The sequence below is a fragment of the Phasianus colchicus genome, chromosome 20 (assembly GCF_987193195.1).
Source record: "Phasianus colchicus chromosome 20, bPhaCol1.hap1.1, whole genome shotgun sequence".
Taxonomy (NCBI): Eukaryota; Metazoa; Chordata; class Aves; order Galliformes; family Phasianidae; genus Phasianus; species Phasianus colchicus.
This window is the reverse complement of record NC_143455.1, coordinates 11,262,013-11,287,786: the sequence shown is the minus strand read 5'-3', so window position 1 is coordinate 11,287,786 and position 25,774 is coordinate 11,262,013. Positions and strand designations below refer to the sequence as shown.

The following is a 25,774-nucleotide window of genomic DNA, read 5'->3' as shown; positions in this document are numbered from 1 at the left end:
GGCTCGGCCAACGGCAGCCGGCGGAGCTACCGCGGACCAAGGAGACCCCGGGGGCGGGGCGGCGTCGCCCCCGCCCAATCAGAGGCAGGGGGCGGGGCAAGGGAGATGCTGCTCAAGGTGAGCTCCTCCTGCCGCAGCGTGATGACGACAGGTCTGCACGGCCAGCTCGTAGGTCGGGAGCCAGGAACGGACACGGCAGGAGGAGAGAGGCGTTAGGGAGCAGCCGAGGCTTCGAAATGCATCAAAAAGCCCTGAAAAGCATCACAAAGCCACAGCCAGGAAGCTCGGGATTATCATGAGCAGCATCCAGGATGCTAAACATCATTTGCTACCATACCAGATGGTAGCTGAGCTCTCGCTGCAGACATCCCAAAGCCAGACAGAACGGGAACAAACCCAGAGCTCTGTTGCGCGCACCCCACAGCCATCGCGTTGCAAGCTGGAGTGCCTTGCTCTTCGTTGCATTCGTCCCAGTCTCTGTGAATGAAGACTCGGAAGGCAGTCAAGGCGTTGATTGAGCACGAGCGTGCTTTTATTATTATGTAAAAGACAGGAGGGCGTGAGAGGTCCAGGGTAAAGATGGGACTCATCCTCTCTTGTCACGGAGAGAGTGGCTCAGAGCTCTCAGTGCTGCAGCCCGGTGCCTGGGGCTGGAGGCCTGATTCTAAGTCCCCCTCCAAGAGGCTCGGCTTCTCCTCAGCGACGCTGACCTGCTCCTGCGTGGAGGTGCTGCTGTCGGGGCACTCGGACTGTGCTTGGGCTGGGCTGCACTGCAAAGGCACTGGGTCACAGTCCAGGCTGGTGACTGTGGTGTCCAGCAGGCTCAGGTCAGCATCTTCAGCACAGCCGGGAGAAATGAGGGCGTGAACTTGGATGAGCTCCTTCTCTCCATCGCTGTTGTTATGTGGAAGGCTGTCATCTGAACCACAGTGACTCGTGCTTCCTAAGAGCCCTCCATCGATGGAAGCACACAGCGCACCATCGCTACTTGCCCCGGCTCTTCTGGGTAGACAAGGGCTCGATTCACCTAGGAAGGATACACAGGGGTTAGTGTCAAACTTTCACAAGCTGAATTATGAAAGTGGCTCTTGATCAGGGGTGATCTGAAGATGCTAGGTATAGGTTGGAACGCTAGAAGGAGATACAAGTCCACTTGTATTGCATGAATTCTATGTCGCTGAAAAGCAAGGCTTTGAAAGCTGGATTCGCACCCTTACCTGCCAGCACCACGACTTCTGTCTCTGAGGGCTCCCTGGGACTGCGCTGCAGTCGGCGTTTGGCCACAGAGGATGGTTTCCGCAGGCTGAAGCAGGAACGCCAACTGCCAGCCGGTGATTCCTTCATCTTGCTGGGTGGACGTTGTCTGGAGAGAGAAAACAGTGACTGGTGTGAGTCGTGCGTGGTGCGGGGTGAGGGAAGAGCTGCACTGAGCTCTTGCCAACAGTTGCTTGTTCCTGGCACCGCCTGGTTTCTGCTGAAGCACAGCTTAGAAACTCGCTCTCTTTCAAGCAGTTGAGGACGGTTCCACTCCTATAGCTCAGCCCTGAAGTCTTGCTGGCTAAATTCCCCTAAACTGTGTCAAGCAAGATGCAGAGCACGTGAGCAAAGGCTCCGCGGCTGTACAGGACAGCATCTAAGGGATGGCTCTTCTGGAGCCGGCAGGCGTAACTGCTTTCTGAGGAACCGTGCAGCCATAAAGGAAATTCAAAAGCACCTCTGACTCTGACATCAACACCTCGTCGGCCCCATCTCACCGCCAAGTTTAGTTTCTAGTGCCAGCAGGTCTGACCAACAGCTCTGCTTAGAGGAGAACCGGAACTGGTTTCAGGCATGTGGCCCCGACAGCTGGAAAACCCCAACGTTTCAAGGTAGAGCCAGCTCAGGCCAGGGTAGACGTCAGCATGGCTTTATACATCTCGTGACTGCGTGCCCAGCAAGGAAGGAATGGCAGCCTCGTGTGGCTAAACCGAATATGTTAGTTGAATCTCAGAGTCCAAAGGGAGCAGAGATTCACTGCAACAATTCACTTCAGGCACCGTTACTTTAATTTAGCTTCCACATGTTTTGGCGCAAGAAATAATGGGGGAAAAAAAAAACAACAACACAACCCACCCAAACAATGATGACGGTTGCTGGAAAACAAAGTCCTCTTTACCTTTCAGATGGAAAGTTGATGATTGTGTGGAATTTCCCCTGTACAGCTGTGGGGCCTTCTTCCACTTCTATGTCCCTGCTCTGTGTCACAAAGGAAGAGCTGCTGTGGCCTCGCCTATGAGCCTGTGCCAGACCTTGCCAACTTGGCTGATCTGAGCATGCCAGAGGGGATCAGATCACAAAGTGTCCATTTAAATTGCAGCTTCCTGTAGGAAAGAAAACCAGCTAACAGGCGTAAATGAATTAATTCATAAGCTGCACAACGAGGCTATTCTTCATAAAAAGACCCACATGGATTCCTAATCCAAAAAGAGAACAACAAAAGTTAATACCGATGGAAGAGGTTCCTGGTCCGAAGCCTCATCCTCTTACCCAACTTTCCTTGCCTCGTACTCTTCCCCAACTCCTGGATGATGCCCACAGGCTTGAAGTCAGACCTCAAATTCATAGGACTCCTTTCACAGGACTCAGTCAAAGAGGATGTCACACTTGTTCCACACACTCAAACTGACTGAGCAGTGGTATCACAGTCACTTAAAACACACAGAAGCATCCAAACCCAAGCATGCACATTCCCTCCTGTGTTACTGGTGCCCACAGCTCACCTTCACACCTCTGGGGATTTCTGGTGTTTTACACTGATGCAGCCTCACTATAGCTCCATGGGTGTCACACAAGGCCTGCAGGACCTCTTTCTCCACAAACCCCATCTGCAGGCACTGGTTCATAAGGCTCACCACCCACCCTCCTGAGCAAAAGCAAGCACTAAGAATGAGAGCAAAGTGCACTGGATTTGACCTGGCCTGGTCCCCAAGCCTCAGTCCTGCCAGACATACCCCGGTGCGTAGACTCATCCCCAAAATCTGACTGGACATTGTCATTCTGCAAACGCCCCATCCCAGCAGCAAGGGATCAAAGCATTGGGACAGCTGAAACAAAAATGTCATGAAAGTTTCCTATTAGCACTGATCAAGAACACATCTACCCCTGAGCAACAGGATGGGAGACAAACAGCAGAAGACAACCAACCTGCAGAACCCGCTCCGTTGGGGTTGGTCCAGATGTTTGTATGCTCCCTTCCGTGGCCCAGGCCAAGCTTGCTGAGCTGCTCCTCCTTTGTGCAGGGGGAGAGCGGCGCAGATGCTACGTGGTGGCTATGCACAGCATGCCTTTGACTTGATTCTCCTCTCTCCATCTTCCATTAGCAAGCAGCATTTCAAATCTCTCCTTGCAAAAACTCACCTAGGTAGAAAAGAACTGGCAATCTTGCTTTTAAAGTTTCCTTATTTATACAACTTGATGCTTTAAAGCACAAGCTCACCTAGCAATCACCTACCTTAGACAAGCCCAACCTGCAAGGAAAAGTTATTCTTCTGTGTCTGCAGACTTTGCACACATTTCCAGGTGCAGTAGTCAGCCCAGTTCTCAGCACAGCTTTACCAACCACAGAAACCCAGTTTACGCCCGCCGTGCTTTTCTCTCATCTGAAACGCTGCATTGCTGCAAGAAGCAATGAATAAAATCACAGAATCACAAAACTGGGGTTGCAAGGGAGCTCCAGAGATCACTGAGCCCAAGCCCCCTGCAAAACGGGCTCCCTAGAGTAGGCAGCACAGGAAGGGCGCCCAGGAGGGCCTGGAATATCTCCAGAGAAGGAGAATCCACAGCCTCCCTGGGCAGCCCGTTCCAGCGCTCCGTCATCCTCGCCGTGAAGAAGTTCCTTTGCATTTTGGTGCAGAACTTCCTGTGCTCCAGTTTATGGCCATTTCCCCTTCTTCTGTCACCACAGATCGCTGAAAAGATTGCAGCCGTGTCCTTTTGACTCCCACATCTAAGATATTTATAAGCGTTGTTGGAAATAGCCAAATAGTTTTCCAGGACGGTTCTCTGATCTTTGTATCTATCTTTATTCCCAATTGCAATGGCGGGCCTCCTGCAAGCAGGAGAGCGCAGGGATAAAAGAGTGTTACATCTTTTATCCCCCACTGCCCGACCCTTATCTCTTTCTCCCCGGCTCCTCACTGGCTGAGTACTGCAGGTTCACACTCTTTCGCAACGCTTCACTAATCGTACCAATACCAAGTAAACACAAATCCTTACCACCCAACCACAAATATCTTAATTGGTCGACTGCCTTCTAACAACTGCTTTCTTAACAAACATCTGGTCGTAACTTTTGGATGTCTGCTTTACAACATAGACATAACCTCTTAACTGCTTCATTACCCCCCAGCATTTGTGCCCTTTGCACTGGGTCATTGTTCAGGTCATCCGTCTGTCCTTGCTTAGAGATAAGCTTGGAAGGAGGACAGAGGGCAGTATCTTGGAGCCTGCCTACGGCACCCTAACGTTCCCACAGAGTGGGACAGTTCTGCTTTGTGTAAAGGCCCCGACTCCTTGAGAGTTTGTTCAATGGACTTCACTTCTGCTGGCCTAATGAACAACCTTACAGTACGTTTCCCAGGTCAGAATACTATACCCACATTGTTTAGAACATTTAAAGTCTGTTGCAGCTTTGGGAGAAAGAATTGGTCACGTAATTCGGTAACTACGTCTCTAAAATATGTTACCTATATGCATATGGTAATCTTCCTGTCCACGTCAGCTATTTCTAAGGATATGTGACAGCTTCATTCTTTAGATCAATTGCCCTTTTTCAATGTTCAGTGCAGAAACAACACTTTCACTTTCCACAGTATACGGTATTCTTACTTTGCACATCAGCTATTTCTAAGGACGTGCTACAGCTCACTTCTTTAGATCAACTGCCCCTTTCAATATCCAATGCAGAAACACCACTTTCACTTTCCACAGCATTTACCAGAACCACAGAACGGCAGGGAGGCTGAAAAGGACCACAACGATCATCCAGCTCCCCAGAACCCCCACACCCCCTCGCAGCCGCCTACAGCCTCAGATCTCGCTAGATCCCCCCCGTCGCCTCCCTGCAGCTTCCTGGAGCCCCGCACGGCCCCTCTCCCCGTCCCGGGACCGTTCTCCCGCACACCTCCGGCACAGCTGTCCTCAGCACTCCCTCCCGTCGCGCCGCGGCTTCCCTCTCGGTGCTGCCCGGACAGCTCCGGCTGCCGCCGCGCTGTCCTGCGGGGCGGCCCAGGCGGCAGGAGCGGCGCTCTGCGAGGAGAGCCGCGCCTCCGACAGCCGGCTCCCAACGCTCGCTCCCGCGCACGGCGGCTCGGCCAACGGCAGCCGGCGGAGCTACCGCGGACCAAGGAGACCCCGGGGGCGGGGCGGCGTCGCCCCCGCCCAATCAGAGGCAGGGGGCGGGGCAAGGGAGATGCTGCTCAAGGTGAGCTCCTCCTGCCGCAGCGTGATGACGACAGGTCTGCACGGCCAGCTCGTAGGTCGGGAGCCAGGAACGGACACGGCAGGAGGAGAGAGGCGTTAGGGAGCAGCCGAGGCTTCGAAATGCATCAAAAAGCCCTGAAAAGCATCACAAAGCCACAGCCAGGAAGCTCGGGATTATCATGAGCAGCATCCAGGATGCTAAACATCATTTGCTACCATACCAGATGGTAGCTGAGCTCTCACTGCAGACATCCCAAAGCCAGACAGAACGGGAACAAACCCAGAGCTCTGTTGCGCGCACCCCACAGCCATCGCGTTGCAAGCTGGAGTGCCTTGCTCTTCGTTGCATTCGTCCCAGTCTCTGTGAATGAAGACTCGGAAGGCAGTCAAGGCGTTGATTGAGCACGAGCGTGCTTTTATTATTATGTAAAAGACAGGAGGGCGTGAGAGGTCCAGGGTAAAGATGGGACTCATCCTCTCTTGTCACGGAGAGAGTGGCTCAGAGCTCTCAGTGCTGCAGCCCGGTGCCTGGGGCTGGAGGCCTGATTCTAAGTCCCCCTCCAAGAGGCTCGGCTTCTCCTCAGCGACGCTGACCTGCTCCTGCGTGGAGGTGCTGCTGTCGGGGCACTCGGACTGTGCTTGGGCTGGGCTGCACTGCAAAGGCACTGGGTCACAGTCCAGGCTGGTGACTGTGGTGTCCAGCAGGCTCAGGTCAGCATCTTCAGCACAGCCGGGAGAAATGAGGGCGTGAACTTGGATGAGCTCCTTCTCTCCATCGCTGTTGTTATGTGGAAGGCTGTCATCTGAACCACAGTGACTCGTGCTTCCTAAGAGCCCTCCATCGATGGAAGCACACAGCGCACCATCGCTACTTGCCCCGGCTCTTCTGGGTAGACAAGGGCTCGATTCACCTAGGAAGGATACACAGGGGTTAGTGTCAAACTTTCACAAGCTGAATTATGAAAGTGGCTCTTGATCAGGGGTGATCTGAAGATGCTAGGTATAGGTTGGAACGCTAGAAGGAGATACAAGTCCACTTGTATTGCATGAATTCTATGTCGCTGAAAAGCAAGGCTTTGAAAGCTGGATTCGCACCCTTACCTGCCAGCACCACGACTTCTGTCTCTGAGGGCTCCCTGGGACTGCGCTGCAGTCGGCGTTTGGCCACAGAGGATGGTTTCCGCAGGCTGAAGCAGGAACGCCAACTGCCAGCCGGTGATTCCTTCATCTTGCTGGGTGGACGTTGTCTGGAGAGAGAAAACAGTGACTGGTGAGAAGAGAAGACACCCACGCAGACTTGGGCCCTGAGAGAGAACCGTGCCCTGTAAGGGAAAGCCACAGGTAAGAGCGAGGATCACAAAGCAGCACCACAGCCATCACAGTTCTGGGGGAGATGCTATAGTTTTCTCAGACCTGCTTATCTGAGCCACTAGAAGAAGAGGAGGTCAGAATAAGCATGTGGTCAGAGGTATGTTTAAGGCAAAGGACAGAGTCATAATTAATAAGAGCAGCTCACTGTATCAAAATGGGCAAAGAAAAACCCTAGAAAGCGGGGGCAGGGAACTCAGAAAGCTTCACTGCCACACTTTCATCAAGCTTCACCTGCATGCAAAACGTCGTAACGACAGTGACGGTTTTTTTCTCATTGTAAAGTTTGGACTTGGACATTCTCAGCATCCAGCAACAGGATGCCAGATTCTAATCTAAGCCCAGAAGTCTGCTGTCCCCTCGATAGAAAAAGTGTATTTCAAAGATCTTGGAGAAGGCCTGGATTTGATCAAGGTGTCTGATCAAGATAAAGCTCATGGAGGAAGACACTCACCTGCTCCATCTGCCATGTCTGATCCGGATTTGGAGCAGAAGAGGACGTCTGCGTGGTTGATGATGAATTCCACCACAGCCGACTGCGTCTGCAGTTCCATGCAGGCGGCTCTTCCGCTGGCGCAGGCAGACTCGTTCTGCTGTGATCTGTAGAAAAGGCAGATTTTAGCAGTCATTTATCCAAGATCCAAGTTTCCCCAAGTCTGGATTGTTGCAGCCAAAAGCTGTCAAATTGGGCTCCGGAGGCTTCCGCGGTGATGCCACTGAAGAAATTCTCCTGGATGGTCAAGGACACACCAGTCCCATCTAAACAAGAGGGCAGAAATTGTCATCTAGAAATTGTGCCTGTGGGGTTGGAGAACAGTCCAGGCTCTTGCTCTGCCGTCAGCCACTTACTGCACATTGCACAGGAGAAGAGCACATTCGATGGAGAAAAAGGTAGATTGCACTTTTTTCCGGAGAACAGATCCAAGCAGTGTGTTGAAACGGAGAAAGAAGTTTACCTTAAGAGGTTTGGAGCCCACACAATCGCTAAGTTCTTAGCGTGCATGTTTGTCACGGAACAGTTCCCGGCTAGACGAGCCAAGTGTCTTATCAGGTATTCCAGTGTCCTGGAAAATAAGAGAGGCAAATATTCAGCACCAATGAGCACGCGGTGCTGCGGTTCACAGAGCAAGCCTCAATGCATGTTATTGCTACTGTCACTGAAGATGAAGTAGATCCAACTTGACTAAGTGCCACACTGTGGCACCAAGCCCCAGCACAGCACAGCTGCAGCCACCAGCTGCACCAACTGTGCCCCCGTGCCCAGGAACCGACCCAATAAATTAACCCCGTGTAGCCTTAAACTGCTTCAACATACGCAGGCATCATGTTGCCAGCATGAGACAAGCCTGGAATCACACCATTGCCCTCTGAAGTGCAGCACAGCTGAGCTCAACAGACTGAAGGCAGCACTGACCTGTAGTAAGGAGCGGGCAGCTGCTGAATGACGTCCTGCATTCTGACCAGCTGCTCCTCATCTGTAGTGGCACCAACAGCCTCCTGGAATAGTGCAGAAAGGGATTGAGACACAAATCAGGCTAGATACCTGCCACAGGGTCGGGAACTATGGGGACAGCGTGCAGTTGGTCTGCGCCGAGACAGATTTTACGCCTTCCAGGAGGCATCTGGGGAACATAGCGGCACGCAGCTGGTGCCATCAAGGCCAAGGAGTCCAAGCAGCGGGCCGGTTTACAGCCTGATTGCGCAGCTCAGCTCCTCAAGCTTCAAGTGCACTTTGCTATCAATCCCACTCCCATTCTATAAATACTTGGGGAATAGAAAAACAAAACAAAAGAAAAACAAAAAACATGAATTCTCGCAAGCTTTGCGAATATGGAAATAACCGCCTCCTGGGACCACCGAAAATGGCATCCATATGATGCATGATGTGGCAGAGACATACGAGTAAACCCCACGGGGCTAACAGAAAAAGGGCCTCAGAGCTGGGGCACTGCTGCAGCCATCTCCCAAGAGGCCCAGGGAAGAGGTAAAGGAAAGACGTTGCCTTGTGCTTACCGAGAACTTGTCATACAGCTGGTCGGTCAGCAGAGGGTTCGGGAGCTCCCTGAAGTACATTTTGCAGATGGAGCTCACGCTGTGAGTGTCACGGACAGTTAGCTCAGGAATCTGCTCAGACTCAAATTCTTGGCTGGAGAGAAGGACACAAAAACGGGCGGGGGGGTTGAGAAAGAGGAAAACAAGTCAAAAGCCACACCAAATATAATCAAGCATTGGAAGGGCTTCCCGATTAACAGGAGAAAATGAACACTCAGTCACCAGCACCACACGAGCCATGCTGGATGAGATGTTTCCAAAAGGAGACCTTTTCGTTTTGCTAAGGCATTTCCCGTGACTCTGACAACTGGCTGCCTAGTCTACAATCCTAAGCCAGGAGCCCGGAGCAGCAATGAGGAGTGTGCGCTGCTCCAAAGGGCTCTGCAAACAGGAGGAAACGGGAATGAGAGCTGGCAGCGGTGACACCGCAGTCCCCCACAGCCTTCCAGTGCTCTGAAGGACAGAAGGAGAACTTCCTGCTCCAGCAAGTCTGCTGAACGCCCTGTGTTCCTATCAAACAGCGACAAGCCTGGCGCACCACTGCTGAGCGCACGCTGCCTGCACAGAGCTGCCCCACAGCGCAAGCCTCTGAGCACCCACAACAGGGCACGCGCCCCTACTGACCGCTGTGTCAGTCGCAGCACTCTTACCGCAGTCTCTGGATGTTGGACGCGACGCCGGACAGCCGGTATATCCCTTGCACTACGCCGTGCTGCTCAATGAACTCGGCGCAGCTCTGGAGGACCTGGGGGACTAAAGAACACGTGCCAGCGGTTACTTGAGCTCCTCATTCAAGTCCTGGTTCAGGCTGTGCTCCTGTCAAATCTCATCCACTAAGCCCAGCCAGGCTACTGCTTAGTTCTTCCTTACAGAAGAAAGCTGTCCAAGATGAGGAAACTGGACAGACATGTGTTCCTTGCATTCAAGAAGTGTAAGGACCTAGGAATCAGCCTGGAGAAAGTAATTCTGGGGAAGCCAGAGACACTGCAAGTCCCACCACAGCTCCATGGGAATGAAAGGAGGTGTGAAATCTCATGTCCAGGAGAGCTGGGAAACTGATGCAGGACACTCTCCTTGGCCAAAAGGCTTCCTTTCTTTTCAGGCTAGCGTGGGATTGGCTTACAGGCTTTGGTTTAAGCAAATACAAACGTGCTTGTCTCTTAAGAGCATTAGCCTCAGTTTATCTTTCAGCCATCAACTTCCATTACACGTTTCTCCACCGGTACCAACCTGCCCCTTTGCTAGATATGACCTCCCTTTCATCTTTAGATGCCCAACAGAGGAAGATCTCAGGAACGGGCTGTCCCTTACCATCGCGACCAGAGTGGAGAAGATGCTCTCCCAGGTCACAGCCAAACACCCTTTCCTTCTCCACCTCCCGCTCTTTCGGTTTCTTTGGGCAGGCCTTCACCAAGGAACGAAGGAAGGTGACGAGCTTGCCGCGTTTCTTTGGCACTGCACGACAACAGGAAGAAACCAGTTCATTTCAGGTTTGGCTCAGTTGGACGAGGCCGAGCATAACACATTCTACAGAGCACGTCAAAACGGGAAGAACGTTACCAAGTACATACAAAAACGGATTTTCTCCCATCCGTGCCGGAGGAGCCAAAGGCCAGGTTGGATGGGGCCCTGGGCAGTGGGGTCTAGTCTCGCATTAGATGTGGAGGTTGGTTGGCAGCCCAGCCTGAGGCAGGGGGGTTGGAACTTGATGATCCTTGAGCTCCCTTCCATCCCAAGCCATACTAGGAGGATTCTATGATTTCCCCAAGTCCACTCATAAACACGGGAGGATCGGGCCAAATCTCTGCGCGTTCCGATGGAGTTTAATGCACTCCTCTTGCTTGGCTTGCTCAACTTGGGGATTAAGGATCCTCTTGAAAAGCCACGTTCTGATCAAGCGTATCACTAACACAACCAGGCCTCTAGCTGTCCACCAGGGACACTGGCTGTTCTCAACCTCGTACTGACTCGCAGAAGAACTGCCTTTGCCCTCCCTCATTCTCATTGCCTACAAAACACCAGCCATATGCCCCGTGATATGCCTGAAGGATCATCAGCACAGACTATAACACGGGATGGATAAAGGAGGTATTAAACACAGAACACACCCAAAAAGAAACGCCATTTTGCTTCCCTGCACCATCAAATGCAACATCCGTACCTGGCTTTGGCACTGAACTGAGGAGAGACTCCGGAATTTTTCCATTGATGAGCTCCACGCACTCACTTGGGAAAAATCCAACCTGTAACAAGAAAAAAAAGAGAGGTGCAATACTGAAGGCAGCATTTCTCAGGCCCGAACTGTTCAACCAAAAGCCACCTAACATTTTCCTCGGAACGTGCTTGCCTGACGCTCCGTAAGACTATCCAACAAAAAGTGGCCTGCATAAAAGTAATAATTATTCAACATTTGCAGCCAAAAGACCTACAAAACAAATAATTGCTTCTGTAGAAGATGTAGAAGAAGAAAGTTCTTGCTGACTGAGATGCAGCTGCAATCCCCAGCTCCGAGCTACCCAGCGTTCTGCAGCCAGCAGCAGCAACAAGCACGCGGAGGGTCTGTTACCCTACCTTGGCTGACAGGCAGTAACTTCCTAAAAGACACTAACTTCACGTTCTGCACGGGTGCAAGCAAAATACTCTGAGACACTGAAACACTGTCTTAGCTGCTGTATTTCCAAAGGTGGGGTTCAGTGGCCGTGACCTGATGCATACTGTGAAGGCTCTTGCTTCTAAGTGAATCAAGGAGACAGTTTCCTACAAAGACCACCTCTGACACCGACACAGGGAAACCATTTACGTCCATGAGCCATCCTGTGCAGGCAGCACAGCTCTTAGCCGAGATTCCCGACCTGATCAAAGTTGCGCTCTCAAGTCTGAAGCTTGTGCCTACCTCAAAGCCGTGCTTGCCTCTCCACCAGGGGGTCAGCTCCTTTGGTGGCATATCAGTAACGCACACGATGTCTCCCACCTGCAAAAGACTGCAACATCAATCCCAGCCTCAGCACGGCTGGGAGGAAAGCACAGCTCAAATGACTGCATTCTTCTGCACCACAAAGCATCGTCAAGCTCGAGAGCAATTGCACCAGCGCAGCACTTAAGGCATCTTCCATTGTAAAACTGAACCTAGAGGTAGAAGAGTCACTACAATATACAACTACAGAATACAGCTGCTCAGTACGAAATGCTTCTCAAAAGCAGCAGGCTCTCTGCCAAAGGGAGAGCTCCAATTAAACCACAGTCATAAGCTAGCGGGGCTTCCTGAACAGATCTACACACTTCATTCACTGGTCTGCTGTTGCTCAGAGACCAGGCTACAACACTGGGCAGTCTCTGTTTGATCATAAGATCCAAATGCCAAATAAAGCCCTATTTTAGAGATGGCCGAACTCCTCCCTGCATCCAACCCAGTGCAAGTCTGATCTGGAACTGCATCTTCTGGGCTTCACCTCACCAAACATTCTGAAGGTATCTGAGAATATTCCTGATGCGTTCCCGCCTTATACTCTCCTGTACATGACAACTAGGAACGCCCTTAACTGCTTACCTCAAAGGAGAGTTCATCCGGTGCCTGGGCAACGTATCTCTTAAGAACATGGGCAGCAGCAACAGCTGGAATATTTACAGGTGACTCCTCGTGGATCAGCTGGGGCTTCCCATTGTTCTCAGTCTGAAACAGAGAGCACAGGCCATGGTGAGAAGCTGAGGACAAACGAGGACAATTTCAGAGCAAGGAGCATATCTGCAGAAAAAGATCCTTATCGTGAGTGCTTAACAAGAAACTGCAAGTCTAATAACAGCTGTTTCTCTTCCCAACGTGCAGCAGTATCACCAGGCAATGCAAAGATGCGTCTCTCTCTACCCAGACTAAGAGGACAAACACCCCAACCGAGAGGACTCCTGTAGTTTTATAAACTTGCCACGCTTGCACTACTGTCTTGCCAAAGAGGAGCATAAGAGTCTGCTTGCTTCCTGTAACCTATTGCTTGGAGACCTCAGCCATGGACTGGACACAGGAGCCGGTCCACTGACCCAATCCTTGGCTCACTACAAGTGCCTGCTTCCCTTAACTTACTGAATATGAGAACTTGGTCTTTGGGTGACAAAATCCAGGCAGGATGGGGAAAAAGCTTCTGCATGTTTATAACGCTCGATCTGATTCTGTCGGTACTATAACGTCCACGGCCATCTAGATGCTCGTAGCAAGGACATGAAGCTTTTCAGGCAGCTTTTCAGTGACACCGATAGAGCTGGAAGGATTCTCCCTCTCTTGAAAAGCAGGAGAGCTCATCTGCAGCTCACTCTGCCGGCTCAAGTCAGCAGAACAAAGACCAGTCAGAGCTTCATACTCTACCTCCATTTGTGCCAGGTCAGGCCCACAGCTGATCTCGCTGCACGCGATGCCCATCACAGCAGGCACGACAAGCTGGAACTGAAAAGAAACACACTTCTATTTTCTCTGTTCACACACCACGGTATGGAGAGACTTCTTCAGAACTACCCTCAGTTACCCACTGGCATAGGCAGGTGTTCTAGAAACAACCACTTTGCTCAGTCAATTCAAACGAGACAGCCTATTGCGCAGCAGTTTACCAAGTCGCTATCCCTCTGCTAGCAGATGGGGACTCCGGCACAAAGCAGCAGATGCGCTTGCTCAGAGCACTCCGACAGCGCAGTAGCAGGGCAGTGAGAGGAGTCACTGCTGGGGGTGGATCTGCTCCCCAGCGCCCGGCTCCCACCAGTTCACCTCCAGCGCCGGCTGCAGCCTTGCACACAGATTTCCTCTGCTTGCATCTCTGCTGTGCTCCCCACAGCTGTCGTGCGCACACACAGCCGAAGCACGCATGCTCATGGTCACGTTGTGCAGCCCTGCACAAACTGGGACTAGGACTCCTTGCCTAAGGGATTGGTTTCCTAAAGATTAGCCGGTCACAGCATCACAGACAGCATCCTTCTGAGGGCTGAGCTGGAGGGAAAGTGGAATAACTCTACATATGACCGGTGTCCCGTCAAGGCTGGATGAGGCTGTGTTACTAAACACGGTGCGACGCGGGCTGCAAAACCACGTGGGGGGACAACGTGTGGCACGTACCGGGCAAGAGATCAGAACAAGGTAGACAAGTTCCTTGAAGCCGCAGCCGTTTCTTGTCACTTTGCTCTGTTCTTCCGCGAGCAAAAGCTGCATCAAAGGAGAAGGCAGAGGGCGGGGAGAGGAGAGAGAAAGAGCTGATCAGTGAGCTTGCACAATTTAACAAAGAAGACAAGGAAAAAGCCCTGAGACAAATGCCACCTCTATGCTTTGGAATGTAGCTACTGAGTGAAAATTATGTCTGATGGTCAAGAGTAAGCAGCATGACACTACCAGCTCCGCCAGCCAGCAGCTTTCAACACCTCACTGTCCACCCGTCTATCTCACACTGTCTCAGCTTACCTACAAGATGCTGCACAAGACGGTGTGAAAACGAAGGTACTCAGTTGATGCACAAGTGCAACAAGCGAGCTACTCAGTCAGAGCTCAAGCGCTCCAATGAAGGGACGCAGCAGGCACTGCTCCTCCCCTCATTCTAGCTGCTTATGACATCACTAAGGGCCACCAGGCTGCTCCACCATGACAGACAAGGTGGGGAAGCAAGACCACGTCACAAGACCAGAAGATTCCAACACTCCAACATTCTAGAATCAGAGGGCAGTTGGAATTCTACCTCAGCCAAATCCTGGAGAAGCTAGCACGGGGTCATCATGACCAAAGCGCAGGACCCGGCGCTTCCTCCCAGCAGCATACCTTGCAGTGCAGGGCCTACATAAAATCCACACTAGAGTCCTTTGTTTCATTCAAAAGTGTGTTACAGCACCGATCTATTTCACTGTAAGGAAATCAAGGAAGAGACGGGAGAAACACAGAACTGCTACGAGACTGCTATATACATTTCTTTCCCAAGTGGATTTTTGCCTTTTTGCTTCCAGGACAACCTCATTTTCTTCTCCCCTTCTTGTGGGGAAGCTGCCTCCAGTGCCTGAGGTTCAGGAGACAGCATGAAACACAACACTAAGACAAACGCTTGTCGTGGGCGAGGAATGGCTGTGCTTTGCCAGGCATACGGCGGGGCAGTAAGTGCCACACGGCAGCCCCAAGCCAAGCCCTGCATTCAGTCACTGTGGCCACAGCTGGTGCATCGCTGCCAGAACGTATCCAAGGATACAGGTGGACGCAGGCACTCCTGCTCCTTCTGCAAAGCCATCCTCTGCAGAGCCCATTAGGTGCCGCTCAGTGCTATGCCAACCAGGCTCCCGTTTACTGCAGCCCTGGGATAAACACGCGTGTACTCTTCTGTGCAGCAGTGAGCTCCAGGGATGAAGCACAGAGGGTAAGCCAACAGAATCTACTGCTGACTCCATCAGCTCCTTCTTCTACCAACCATGGGCAAACACTGTGAGACAGAACATAAGGGGAAAAGCACTTCTGCTCACACGCCTGCAATGGAATTCAAAACAGCTATTGCAAGAAGAGCTCGTAGGGTAAACCTAGCCTCAGAGACACAAACGCACCAGGTTCCAGGAAATAGCATGGCACATTGTTGATGAAACGCTGCTTCGTTGCTCGGAGAGCACGCAGCATGCCGCTTTGACAGGCACAGCAGTGCTGCGACGTCCAAGCTGGGCACCAAAACCTCCCCAGCATCCCTGGCCAACGCTGCCAGGGAAATGCAACACCTGCATCCCTATCTGGCTTACGGCACACACACTGGGGGGCTGCCTTAGTCTCAGGTGGGAGGGATTTTTCTTCAGAGTATCTGGTATGATGCTATGTTTGGGTTCTAGGAGAAAAATCACACTGATAACACCCTGATCTTTATAGTTTCCGACAAGCAAAGTTGCACAGAGCCAAGGCCATTCTCAGCAAAGCTCTCAACAAGGAGCTGGGAGGGAACTGAATTAAGACAGCTAACGTAAACTGGCCAAAGGGATATTCCATACTATACAGCATCAAGTGGAAGGAGTTTTGAAGGGGATGAGAGTACATCTCACTCTCTTTTATTGCTTGGCGGCTAACTGGACAGTGGTTGGCGGGTGGTGAGCCATTGCTTGTACATCACTTGCAATACATTCATATATATATTCAGAACTACTTTTATCTCAAAAACATGAGTTTTACTTCTCTTTTTCCACCCAACACTCTCCCCCATCCCACAGGGAACAGGGGAGTGTGTGGTGCTGAGCCACCCACCGGCTTCAACCACAACAGGGCCGCGGGGCAATGGGAGCAAGCACAGAAATAAAACACAGAAACTCGCTGTTCCTTGGGCTCGTGGCTGCCACAAAGCTCGTGTTTTAGTGACGCAGAGAACTGTATCTCCAGCTATTGTGTGTCTCGTTAACCACAAGCTCAGCTATGGGCTGTCACCACAAGCAAAAGATAAACGTAAACAGAGGCCCTTATCCACACGTGCCAATCTGGGTGCGAGGAATAAAAGCCCATTGGGCCATGGGCAAAGCAGGAAGCACATAGGCAGGAAACAGGAAGGAGTTGAACTCCAGCTCTCCTACACAAAAGAAAGGGAGAGCTGAGCCAGCACCACGGGAGGAGTTACGACACAGCTTCAGAGCTTACAGAGCCCTGAGATTTCCAAAGGACGGTGCCAGGGTAACTCTCACCATTCCCATGCAGGGGTCTTCCCAGACGCTTCAGCTGCTGACTTCCACTTCCTCTGTCATGTGTAGAAAGTCCAGGTGACAAATGCTCATTTCGTCTGGGTAACGCTTCCATGGTCATGACTGAAAAAAAAAAAAAAGAAAAAAATAGCAGCATGCAACCCCATAAAATTTACCTCTCTGCTCTTTCTGTCAGCATGACATCTAAGATGAGCATTACACGTCCCTGCTACTGACTGAAAATTCATCCAAGCCTATGTTCCACACAGCTTCATCTCAGTGCCAAAAAGAAACACGTAAACAGATGTGCAGAGGATTCTTTGTGCAGATAAAAGTGCGGGGTGCATATGTATTCTCTTCTGTAATAAATATTAGTTTAGAATCCAAAGGTAACTTTTCAAGAAGCAGTATGAAAGAAAGGTCAATCAAAAGGAAATACGTGATTTTCATCTATTTTCATCTAAAAAATCCTTGCTAAACCTCTTCCCATCAAAAAGAAAGCATGCTGGGCATTCTTAGCAGCAGCTCAGAGGACATCTTGCACCACAAAATGCGGCGCATGCTTTTTGCTCACAGGCCCCTCATGTCTCTAATTTGTGTCAGATTCACTCAAAATGACCACGTGGACCAGAACAGCCATTTGGTTCTGCTGAGGTAGGAACCCACTGCTGGGATGTCCCACAGTCCCGTTTCCCCGCTACTTCCAGCCCTGGGGGGAAAAGGAAGAGCAACTGACTTCACCTACCCAGACTTCTGCACGGCCTCCAATATGGTCTCACATCACACGGAGAAGCATGGTGGAGAGCTCTGGCAGCTGAAGAAATCAAGGTTGCCTCTAAGATCTTGCTTTAAAACAACATGACTTACTGCCCATGAGACATGAAAGACGAGGTTAGGGTTAAAAAGCCTCCAATCCCCATGGATGTGGCTGTCTGATAAAGACAACAGCTGTCCGCTTTCCAGCAGGGTGATGCTCACCCAGCAAAGCACTCACCAGCACATGTCTTTCATAGAAACATAGAATTAGCAAGCTTGGAAAAGATCTCCAAGATCATCCGGTCCAACCATCCACCTTCCACCAACATTTCCCACTAAGCCACGCCCCTCACAACAACATCTAATGTTTCTTGAACACCTGCAGGGATGGTAACTCTATCACCTGTCTGGGCAGCCCGTTCCAGCGTCTGACCACTCCTGTGGAGAAGTTTTTCTTAACATCCAACCTCAATCTCCCCTCATGCAACTTCAGGCCACTCCCTCCAGTCCTATTATCACTTACACAGGAGAGGAGGACAACGCCCACCTCAACATAACCTCTCTTCAGCTAGTTGTAGAGAGTGAGGAGGTCTTCCCTGCGCCTCCTGTTCTCCAGACTAGATAATCACAGTTCCCTCAGCCGCTCCCCATAAGACTTGTGCTCTAGATGCCCCGCAGCTTCACTGCTCTTCTCTGGACACATTTAAGGCTTTCACTGTCCTTCCTGTAGTGAGGCACCCAGAACTGAACAAAGTACTCAAGGTGAGGACTCACCAGTGCTGAGCACAGGAGGATGATCGCTTCCCTGCTCCTGCTGGCTCCAGTTCTTTGCATTGCACTTCCAATCTAAACCGTTCCTTCTGCGGTAGCGCTTGCATCCTCACTTAGGGCTGGAGCTCAAGAGGTCAACACAACAGAAAGAACACAACGTGCAACTGGAAGACATGACTCAAAGCTCACAAGAGTCAACTCTCTGACCTTGGGCACAACTCACCAACCAAGAGCCAGGCCTTGCCAACTTGGCTGATCTGAGCATGCCAGAGGGGATCAGATCACAAAGTGTCCATTTCAATTGCAGCTTCATGTAGGAAAGAAAACCAGCTAACAGGCGTGAATGAATTCACTCACAAGCTGCACAATGAGTCTGTTCTTCATTAAAAAAACCACATGGATTCCTAATCCAAAAAGAGAACAGCAAGAGTTAATACCAATGGAAGAGGTTCCTGGTCCGAAGCCTCATCCTCTTACCCAACTTTCCTTGCCTCGTACTCTTCCCCAACTCCTGGGCGATGCCCACAGGCTTAAATTCAGACCTCAAATTCATAGGACTACTGTATAATCAATGAAAATTATATAAAGGAATTTTATATAATCAAATAATATTAAGATGTTATAATAATGAAATCAGCAAGAGAGTTAGGCACAGCAAGACAAAGAGAATAAATAGGATGCTTACCCGTGTCGTGGGCTCACTCAGGAAAGACCAGTGGAGTGGATCTTCCGAAGAGAGAGAGATCCTTCCCCACTGGTAGATTGTATTATATTGTATTATTTTGCATTCCGATATCATAGTTAGTAAAATAAGTTTACCTCCATAGATAGTTGCCGCTGTTTTTTTCCTTTTCCCCCTTCCTTCCCATTTTGTGGGGCCAGGCGGGGGGTGGGGAGGGCAGGGGCCTACTGCCCCCTGTCACGGGCATAAACTGATCTAGTTAATTCCATGACACTCATCAAACCAGATTGTCTCAGTCGAAGGATGGTATGCTATCGCTCTCCACTTGCTCAGGCTGCCCTTGCTGGACCCATCTGTATATCAGGCATCTTCAGGGATAGGATATTTCCTCTCCTGAACGGGACTCTTCTCTGGTGGAGCGACCAGTGTTTCTTTTGGTGCATCACAATGATAGGTCACTGGGCCTAGGATCTTCTGAAGCTCTTCTTTTAAGGATGATGAAGACAGGCTGCTCCTTTGGCTGAGGTAAGCGACCCATCATGCCACTGTTTGTGCTTGGGCCACCCCTGTCTTAGGAAGGTGGGTCAGATCTTTCACCCACCCCTGAATCTGCAGAGTGGTCTTCACTATAACTTCAGCCGTCTGGGTTATTGGCTCTACTGCCTGTAATGCTGAATAGGCAGCCAATAACTGTTTTTCAATCATATTATATCTTTCTTTTGCTCCATGCCAGACCTGAAACCAAAAACCAATGGGGGTCCGAACAGAACTCTGGCGTTGCCACAGGCCCCAACCAAAGCCATCTTGAGTAACGTGGACATCCAACTCAGCTGGGAGGGTAGGATCGAATATACCCAATGCCTGGGCTTGTTGTAAAATTAGGTCTCTCATCCCTGCTGAGAATTTGACCAGATCCGGGCCATCAAAGGTATCTTCATAAATCGCTTCCCTTACACCTAATTCACAGATGTAATTTTGAAGGTTTTCCATGGAGGACCACATCCCTGTATGTAAAGGAATATCAGATTTATTGGGCCATACCATACAGCAGGCCGCCATTAACCATTCTATTATAGAATGGTTTTCATCATTGTATTGATTACCTGCATATAATCTCTGTCTAAGAGCAGGATGGACGGTCATTGTGGCCAATTTGGCTATTTCCGGGCCATTCATCAGAACACTTTCTGCCCCAGAATCCCATAGTCCAAGCTGGCACATTTTCTCTAGCTTTCTGCTTGAATCGTTGGACTAAGTCCATCAGTTCTGTTGCTGTGTACGGTCGGGCTGTTACGTACAAGTGGGTTTGAACGGGGGGCCACTGATCAGGCGGCACCCCCGCCAATCTGTCCTGTACCTTTTTTGTTTTTTGAGTTATAACAGGACGGACTTCTAGTGCATCTGTCAAAATTGGAGATTCAAGATCAGATTTAGATTGTTTATTTTCCTGATCAACACAGTCCGTTGATTCAGGAAATATTACAGACTTGACCTATTGGAAGATGTAGAATTGGGTTTTTTCCTGTTAATATGCCAAGTTCCTGTTCTAACTTTTCAATATGATCTTTTAAAAGTTCATTTTTGTTCACTAAAGTATTATTCCTTATTTCAGCATTATTTAAAGCATTTAACAGTGGCCATGCCACTGTAGAAGCAGCTAATTGTCTTTCTCTTGTGACTAATGTATCATTGCCTAGTCCCTGAAAGTAATCAGCTAGGCGATATGGGGAAACATTTCCCACAACACGTAGAGGACCCCATTTTTCAATGATAGTTGACAATTCATAATAAGGGGATCCCGCAAATCCTGGCATCTGCCCTGGAATTATTTTATCTAGGGGGGCAGTGTTCTCCCCCTTGAACATTTACAGAAATTCCAAAGAAAGGACATAGTGTAAGTTTTAGTATATTCGGCTTGCCTGCCTGGCTCACCAAGTGTATAATCAATGAAAATTATATAAAGGAATTTTATATAATCAAACAATATTAAGATGTTATAATAATGAAATCAGCAAGAGAGTTAGGCACAGCAAGACAAAGAGAATACATAGGATGCTTACCCATGTCGTGGGCTCACTCAGGAAAGACCAGTGGAGAGAATCTTCCAGAGAGAGAGAGATCCTAACCACTGGTAGTCAGCTCTTAAATGGGTCTAGGAGAGGTGGAGCCATGCTCCAGCCCTTCCTGCAGCACAGGTGAATTGCTTTCACCTGTGCTCCCAGGGCTGACTCATTGCTCGCCTCAGGTGATAAATCAGAGGTTCAGGCCGTGACTCAGCAGTTCCCATACAGACTCCTTTCACAGGACTCAGTCAAAAAGGATGTCACACTTGTTCCACACACTCAAACTGACTGAGCAGTGGTATCACAGTCACTTAAAACACACAGAAGCATCCAAACCCAAGCATGCACATTCCCTCCTGTGTTACTGGTGCCCACAGCTCACCTTCACACCTCTGGGGATTTCTGGTGTTTTACACTGATGCAGCCTCACTATAGCTCCATGGGTGTCACACAAGGCCTGCAGGACCTCTTTCTCCACAAACCCCATCTGCAGGCACTGGTTCATAAGGCTCACCACCCACCCTCCTGAGCAAAAGCAAGCACTAAGAAAGAGAGCAAAGTGCACTGGATTTGACCTGGCCTGGTCCCCAAGCCTCAGTCCTGCCAGACATACCCCAGTATCTACAGCCTCCCTGCGCAGCCTGCTCCAGTGCTCCATCATCCTTACTGTGAAGAAGTTCCTTTGGTGTTGGTGCGGAACTTCTTGTCTTCCACTTTATGGCCATATCCCCTACTTCTGTCCCCAGAGTCCTCTAAAAAGTGGTTGGCCATGTCCTTTTGACTCCCACACTTAATATAATAAGCATTAATCAGATTCCCTTTTAGTCTTCTTTCCTCAAGGCTGAACAGACCCAGGTCACCCAGCCTTTCCACACTGAGGAGGTGCTCCAGGCCCTTTATCACCTCCATGGCCTACTGCTCGACTCTCTCCAGGAGAACCCTGTCATTTTTGTATCAGGGAACCCACAACTGGATGCAGTACTCCAGTTGAGGCCTGACCAGAGAGGAGCAAAAGGGGATGATCAGCTCCCTTGCTCTTTTTAATGCACCCCAGGATTCCATTGGCCTTCTTGGCTGCCAAGGCACACTGCTGACTCATGGCCAACCTGTCATCCACCAGGACACCCAGATTCTTCTCTGCAGAGCTCCTCTCCAGCATGTCACATCCCAGCCTGTACTGATACTTGTGGATATTCCTCCCCAGGTGCAAGACTCAACACTTGCTTTTGTTACAGCTCACCTGGTTTGATACTACCCAGCTCTCCAGCCTGTCCAGGTCTAGCAGCACAGCCTTTTGGTGTGCCAACCACTTCACCCGCTTCGTCTCATCAGTGTACTTACTAAGGGTGGACACTAACCCCCTCACCAAGGGAGGTAACAAACATATTGAACAAGACCATGTGAGAAATACTCAAAAGTTACAGGTTAGGCAAGAAACTTAGTGATAGCAGCAAAGTTTATTTGTTATTGCAATACTGGGCTCACATCCCCCATTAGCAAGGGAGAAACTGTGCACCAGTCAGCGAAATTCATTCCGTTCTATACTCTAAACCGAACGCAGGTAATGCTCTCCTGGCACTCGCTCACTGGTTGAGCATCTCAGGCTTGCAATCTCCCCGATGCTGTTGCTATGATACATTTCCAATGAGGTCCATTACCAACCTGCCGTTTTTCGGTAAGTTTTGTACTTCTCCATGGAGATATGAGGGCCAGATTTCCAAGAGTTCTTAAGAAACTTATCCTTGGTCTCGAGAGTGAGCATCTCACCCCTCCCTCTCAAGTACAGCAACCCAAACAACACTTCATACGTTGATACTCCCAAGTCTTTTCTGGGAGCAGTTCGTATTCTGAGAAGGGCTACAGGTAAACGCTTTGGCCATGGTCATTTGGTCTCTAAAATCCATTTTGACAAGCGCTTTGTCAGCATCTGACCGATCCATCCTACTTTCCCTGAAGAAGGAGGGTGCCGGTGAGTACGGAACTCCCGCTTGATTTCTAGAGTTCTCATTAGCTCCTGTAGGACTTGTGAAGTAAAGTGGTTTCCCTTATCTGAGACGACATTCTACGTGATCCCATATCTAGGGATCGCGCCCAGGTGTAGAGTCCTTAGTGCAGAAAAGACAGGGACCTGTTGGAGCACCCAGAGGACCAAGGGTAAATCCTGCCTGACCAATCTAGCGGCCGTCTGTGATGGCGTCACTGCATCAATAGCCAAGTGAAGAACCACTGATATCATCCACCTGGACTTCAGCAAGGCCTCTGACACAACATCCTTCTTTCCAAATTGGAAGGATACGGATTCGGTGAGCGGACTGTTCAATGGACAAAGAACCGGCTGCAGCATCGAGTCCAGGAGCCAACGGCTCCGTGTCTGGATGGTGATCGGTGATGAATGGCATCTCAAAGGGGTCCGTGCTGGGGCTGAGACTCTTCAGTATCTTCATCAGTGGCATCACCAGCGGGATCGAGCGCACCCTCAGAAAATTTGCTGGCGACACCAAGCTGTGGGGAGCAGTGACACGCCAGAGGGATGGGACGCCAACCACAGGGACCTCAACAGGCTCGAGCAGCGGGCACAGACAAACCTCATCAGGTTCAACAAATCCAGGCGCAGTGTCTTGCACCTGGGACAAGAGAACCCCCCACTACCGATACATGCTGGGGGATGAAAGGGCTGAGCCTAGGCCTGTCCCAAAAGACCTGGTGGACGGCAAGCTGTACACGAGCCAGCAAAGTGCCCTCCCAGCCCAGAAAACCAGCCACATCCTGGTCTGCACCAAAAGATGTGCGGTCAGCAGGTGAAAAGAAGTGATCCTGCCCCTCTGCTCTGTGCTGAAGAGGCCTCACCTGGAGTACTGTGTCCATATGAAGAGCCCTCAGTGCAGAAGAGACATGGACCCGTTGGAGCACATGCAGAGGATGGCCACAAGAAAAAAAAAAAAAAGAACCGAAGGATCAAACGCCTCACCTGTGAGGACAGGCTGAGAGAGCTGGGGCTGTTCAGCCCAGAGAAGTGAAGGCTCCGAGGTGACCTGGTAACAGCCTTTCGACACCCAAAGGGGAGCTAAAGGAAAGAAGAAGGGAAAATTTAGGTTAGATATCAGGAAAATATCTTTCACAGCAAGGGACAAGGGGAAACATTTCAAGCTGGGGGAGGGAAGATTTAGGTTGGACGCCAGGGGGAAGTTCTTTACAGAGAGAGCGGTGAGGTGCTGGAACAGCTGCCCAGAGAGGCTGTGGATGCCCCGTCCATCCCTGGAGGTGTTCAAGGCCAGGTTGGATGGGGCCCTGGGCAGCCTGGTCTAGTATGAAATGGGGAGGTTGATGGCCCTGCATGTAGCAGGGGGGTTGGAGATTCACGATCCTCGAGGTCCCTTCCAACCCGGGACATTCTGTGACTCTGCGCAGTGGACCAGGTTGCCCAGAGATGTGGTGGATGCCCTGTGCCTTCCAAGGTGACACACAGGGCAACCTGATCTAGCTGTGAATGTCCCTGTTCATTGTGGGCGAGTTGGACTAGACCATCGTAAATGGTCGCTTCCGACTCTAAGGAGTCTCTGGTATGATACCTGAAGCCATGTCCACAAAGAACATCGATGGCCTGGTGAGCAATCAGGGTAGGTGGGGAAGCCTGTGTGCTCAACAGCTCTGGGGAAACTCACCAAGTAGTCCAGTCAGGAAGATTCACATCAGCCATAGAGCCTCTCTGTGCCAGTGCCAGTATTCAGCACACCAGAGGTACTGCTTCATCACACTGATGGGTCCCATAGCTGCAGAGCTAGCTATTGAATGGCAGTCAGGGGATGGAAGGAAGAGGGGTGGGGAGATTGGCTATCATACAGACTAGGAAACTAACAGCATCCCCTGACAATTGGGATGGAGATACCTGGGGCGATCCAGATGAAGTGGTCCAGTAGAAGACAATCCTTTGTTTCCTATGAATACGAAGCCAGGTCTGCCATAAAAACAGAAAGAACCCTAGGACCCTGGGGTGGACAGCCACAGCGTGCTCTGAGAACTGTGCCCTGACATCTGTTACTACTGACAAATTTGTAAGGGAGGTCTAGGAGAGAACCAGACAAGACAGGAACAGAATACTCGTGTTCACTACGCTCAAGTAGTGGAGACTGTATTACACTATGTGCGGATGAAGAAAACGGCCACTGGGGCCGGGGGTTTTCTTAAGCTCGGGTCCCAGCCCAATACATGCACCTCACCCTACTACTAGCCACGAAGCTTATTGGGACGGAAGCTTATTGGGCCCAGGGAGCAAGGCGAGCCCCTTGTGACCCCCATTCCATCTTTAAGTGAGCGTCCTACAGCCATCGCAAAACCCACCTGCATACAAGCAATGCACGAACAAGGGATTCGCGGCATTTCATTATCCGCTGCACAGATTTCACAGTGCTTAAACCACTAACCAGAGGAGCCCCGGGAACCCTTAAACCCCATCGTGCTGCAAAACAGAACGGGATCCAAAGAGACATGGAACATAGTTTAAATACGTGCCCTTAAACAATACTCAGCATGGGCGGAATTAATACGTGGCACAGAAGACACAGAGGGGACGTGGGCAGAGGACACAGGGAGGACACAGACACAGGCGGGACAGGAGGTCACAGAGGGAACATGGAGGGGGATGCAGAGGGTACGCGTCATGAAATGGATTGGGACAACGTGGTAGCAGACAAACCGAGTTTGGAGTCTCAGGTTGGAGATTAGGCAATGAGAATCATGAAAGAGGGAACAGAGACTTCACAAGAAGGTATTGAACTTAAGAAGAGTTACAGAGGAAACCTGGAGAACACAGGATCCCTTTACAGAAAAGCGCATTAGCTCCAGGCATTTCCAGAGTTGCAATGCTCAGTCAGCCAACCAGCATTACCTTGGGACTGACTGAAGCATTCCAGGAATGAGACAAGAGCAAAAGAAAGGAATGTATGTCAGCCCCTCCATTACCAGTTCAGAGAAA

General features: G+C 50.5%; 2 protein-coding genes and 1 long non-coding RNA gene across 6 annotated transcripts; all 3 read right to left on the bottom strand.

Moving 5' to 3' along the window:
• Nucleotides 1–257: 257 nt before the first annotated feature.
• On the bottom strand, nt 258–25,774 carry LOC149915391 (rho GTPase-activating protein 32-like). Of its 3 annotated transcripts, none has more exons than XM_090122027.1 (5): nt 24,465–25,774; nt 23,771–23,866; nt 2,156–2,360; nt 1,218–1,363; nt 258–1,027 (listed from the first exon to the last, which is right to left on the bottom strand). In XM_090122027.1, the coding sequence occupies exons 4-5, from the start codon at nt 1,342–1,344 to the stop codon at nt 600–602; spliced, it is 555 nt and encodes a 184-aa protein (XP_089978153.1). In that variant the 5' UTR covers nt 1,345–1,363; nt 2,156–2,360; nt 23,771–23,866; nt 24,465–25,774; the 3' UTR covers nt 258–599. The 3 variants fall into 3 exon arrangements, with proteins under 3 accessions (XP_089978153.1, XP_089978152.1, XP_089978150.1); XM_090122026.1 differs by having other exon boundaries at nt 23,771–24,584; nt 24,689–25,774; XM_090122024.1 differs by having other exon boundaries at nt 23,771–25,774.
• LOC149915393 (uncharacterized) lies at nt 2,405–5,335 on the bottom strand. 2 transcript variants are annotated; one of them, XR_016459073.1, is made up of 4 exons: nt 5,162–5,335; nt 3,491–3,654; nt 3,184–3,411; nt 2,405–3,083 (listed from the first exon to the last, which is right to left on the bottom strand). It is a non-coding gene; the product is annotated as an uncharacterized LOC149915393 (long non-coding RNA). The 2 variants fall into 2 exon arrangements; XR_016459072.1 differs by having other exon boundaries at nt 3,184–3,654.
• On the bottom strand, nt 5,721–6,703 carry LOC149915392 (rho GTPase-activating protein 32-like). The gene is made up of 2 exons (XM_090122065.1): nt 6,562–6,703; nt 5,721–6,371 (listed from the first exon to the last, which is right to left on the bottom strand). The coding sequence occupies exons 1-2, from the start codon at nt 6,686–6,688 to the stop codon at nt 5,944–5,946; spliced, it is 555 nt and encodes a 184-aa protein (XP_089978191.1). The 5' UTR covers nt 6,689–6,703; the 3' UTR covers nt 5,721–5,943.